The sequence below is a fragment of the Colletotrichum fioriniae genome, assembly GCF_027942845.1.
Source record: "Colletotrichum fioriniae strain IMI 355084 chromosome Unknown scaffold_5, whole genome shotgun sequence".
Taxonomy (NCBI): Eukaryota; Fungi; Ascomycota; class Sordariomycetes; order Glomerellales; family Glomerellaceae; genus Colletotrichum; species Colletotrichum fioriniae.
The window spans coordinates 2233692-2237243 of record NW_027076841.1 but is presented as its reverse complement, the minus strand read 5'-3'; the positions used below and the strand labels follow the sequence as shown (position 1 = coordinate 2237243).

General features: G+C 54.4%; 1 protein-coding gene across 1 annotated transcript; it reads left to right on the top strand.

Annotated features, from left to right (window-relative positions):
• Positions 1-1368: 1368 nt before the first annotated feature.
• Positions 1369-3302, top strand: N0V96_005250 (uncharacterized protein; the record flags this gene model as incomplete). Its single annotated transcript, XM_053197595.1, has 5 exons — positions 1369-1693; positions 1757-1958; positions 2016-2719; positions 2787-3088; positions 3144-3302. 5 exons carry the CDS (start codon positions 1369-1371, stop codon positions 3300-3302), a joined length of 1692 nt encoding a protein of 563 aa, XP_053044966.1.
• Positions 3303-3552: the final 250 nt, after the last annotated feature.

Here is a 3552-nt window from a genome sequence, read left to right as displayed (position 1 = left end):
TTAGTCAAACCATGATGCCGAATTAGGCATGGTTCATCTCAAGGACATTTCTCCGGTCCTGATCGCCGTTGAACAATACAGCCCACGGACATGGAAGACGTCAATGTCATTCCATGTTTCGTTCGCTTCGTTCGGAGTAATCCATTGCAGAAGAAACAACGGCGCACGGGGTTCGGGCCTGATGGCACTCTGTATCCGTACCCGCGGGGCTAATGCAGCCACACAAGCACGGTTTCGATAGTCCTGCCTGTCTGCTGTAGCCTGTACGGGCTACAGATACGCGTCAGCCAGTTTCGAGCACTTGTTTCGATGGGGAAAGAAGACGCTGGCCAGAGAGAGAGTCGTAGGCGAACTTCATTCTGAATCGACTAAGCATGTGGACGGACTTGGCGATCAACGACGAATCTCCATCGTGTTCCCACCCTCACCGGTGTCTTACTTGCTTAGCCGCCTGAACTTCAGACGAGGGCATGACGGGCCAAGAATATGGAGACCTCTTTTGCCCTGCCTCCTTTGACAAAGCTGCAAATTTCAACGCACACATTCACCGGAATGGCGCCTATATGCAGGCTTACATGATCCATGTAGGACATCCATATCGAACTGGGCTCAGGGGAGGGGAGGGGGCGTTCGTCAAAGTGGCCCACCGGAACAAGGGAAACAACACCCGACGATGGTTTTCGGCAGCAGAAAGCGAGAAAGTGAGCGCGGCATGGATCCTTGTGACTGACAGCAGACCCTCCTTTTCTCTCAACGTTGATTCTCGACATGGGTACTGATTCCTCGTATAGGCACAATGTTCGATAGTTGCCAGCCAAGCATGGAGTTCGTCCACCGGAGTCGATGTCACGGCCGAGCGGCCGAGTAACCGACGACACTCCTCCTTCACATCTCACCAAACCTACTTGGTCGAACGAGCGATGTGCCTCCCATGTGGATGTGGGCACGCCATCTCTTCGAGTCAGGGGTGGTCGGTCTCTGGCACCGAACTAGGCCCTCAGAGCGCAACATCGAAGGGAACGCTGCAAGTTGGGATTGCGAATTCATTGATTCACAATCGGGGTATCTCGTTCTAGCCAAGACGGCGTCAAACTTGGCGAGAGAGACCCTCTATTCGTCCAGCCTGTCTGTTCGTGATGGGCTCGACAAAGCTCGTGTTCGATTTATATAAGACGAGGCAAGTCTGCCCGTCTCTGGAGGAAAAGTTATCTTAGCCACCATCACTCGCTTCTTCAAGCTTCGGTCTTCCTTCCATCATCATCTTGCCTTCATTCGTTTTTGAGGCAGTTTCTCAGACAATCACTCGTTGATTCTCAAACTTTACAATCATTTTATCTACATTCGTTCTGTAGTACATCGCTTCTCGCCATGTATAAACGCTCACTTTTGGGATGCTTCGCGCTCCTGTTCCCTGCCTTGATCTCAGGCGCCCCTTCGTCTGTTGCCCCAAGCACACTCGAAAAGCGTCAAGACTGCGTCTTTGACTCTGCTCTCAACCCTTCTTGCTGGGATGGCACCCACGATCTCACGACCAACTGGTACGAGGAGGCTCCCAACACGGGCGTCATTCGCGAGTACTGGTTCGAGGTCACCAACACCACCATGGCTCCTGACGGCGTCGAGCGCATGGTTCTTTCCATCAACGGAACTGTTCCTGGACCTACCATCATTGCCGACTGGGGTGACACTGTTGGTGAGTGTTTCTGATATCAAGGAGCTTGAGGAGTTTTCGAGTTTACTAACATCACCACTCCAGTCGTCCACGTCAAGAACTCTCTTCAGAACAACGGCACCAGCATTCACTTCCACGGTATCCGCCAGAACTACACCAACGAGGCTGACGGTGTTGCTTCCATCACTCAATGCCCTACTGCTCCTGGCGACTCCATCACTTACACCTGGCACGCTTCCCAGTATGGCACGTCCTGGTACCACAGCCACTTCGCTCTCCAGGCCTGGTAAGACCAATATTCCACAATGACATCTCTCGACATGAACCTAACAAGCTCGAACAGGAACGGTGTCTTTGGCGGAATGATTGTTCACGGTCCCGCTTCAGCCCCCTACGATGAGGATCTCGGCACAATCGTCCTGAGCGACTGGTTCCACCGCACCACCGACGAGCTCTACGGCGAAGCCGCCAGCAACGGCCCGCCCCGCGCCCAGACCGGTCTCATCAACGGCACAGGCATGTACGATGGCGCTGGCTCCCGCTTCACCACAGCTTTCGAGGCCGGCAAGTCTTACCGCATGCGCCTCGTCAACGCCGCCATCGACACCATGTGGAAGTTCATGGTTGATAACCACACCCTGGAGGTCATCTCGGCCGACTTCGTCCCCATGAACCCTTACAACACCACTGCCGTCTCCATCGGCATCGGCCAGCGCTACGACGTTATAGTCCGCGCCACCGAGAGCTCCGGCGACTACTGGCTCCGCGCCATCCCCCAGCTCACCTGCAGTGAGAACGAGAACACGCTCGACATCAAGGGCATCGTCCGCTACGATTCTACTTCCACCGCCGACCCCACTTCCGAGGCGCACACATACATGGATGACTGCCTCGACGAGAGCATGTCCAACCTCGTGCCCGTTGTCGCTCTCGAGGCCGGCCAGCAGACCTACGACGATACCCTCACTGTTGGTCTCCAGACTGTCAGCAGCCAGTTCAAGTGGACTCTGAACAACAGCACCTTCCTCTCCGACTGGGACTACCCTAGTAAGCTTCCCTTCCCCAAATGTGGCAACGATATCAGCAACATGAGACTAACATTTGAAAACCTCAGCCGTCGAACAGGTCCTCGGAGGCAACGACACCTTCTCCACCCAGCAAAACATCGTCCACCTCGACCAGGCCAATGTCTGGGTGCACTTCATCATCCAGAACCCCATCGGCCTCGCCCACCCCATCCACCTCCACGGCCACGACTTCTGGGTCCTCGCCCAGGCCACGGGCACCTACGACTCCTCCGTCGCGCTGCAGACCGTCAACGCACCCCGCCGCGACGTCGCCATGCTGCCCGGTTCCGGATACCTCGTTATCGGATTCTACACCGACAACCCAGGTGTCTGGCTGATGCACTGCCACGTGAGTTTCACCCCTTCGACGCATTATCTCGATATACTGACATTTATGTTCATAGATTGGCTGGCACACTTCCCTCGGCTTCGCGCTCCAGCTCATCGAGCGTCCCACTGAGATTGCGGCCATCACCAACGAGGATACCCTCAACAGCACCTGCGCCAACTGGAGGACCTATGCTGAGGAGGATTCTGTTCACCAGGAGGACTCTGGTGTCTAAGTGACTCCGTCTCCGCCCTCGGTCATCCTCTGCACACATCACACCTGCACACACGCACACACTTCAACACTCTTGCACATACAAACGACAAATAACGTCATGAAATGTTCTCCTATGTCACAGCTCTCCATCTCTTAATCCGGGAGTTTTTGGGTAACACAGTAATTGTTTTGTACATTCCTTTTTCTCCTATCTTGTATATATAATCATAATACAAAGGTTGCAACCCCATGAATGCTCTCCAATTGCA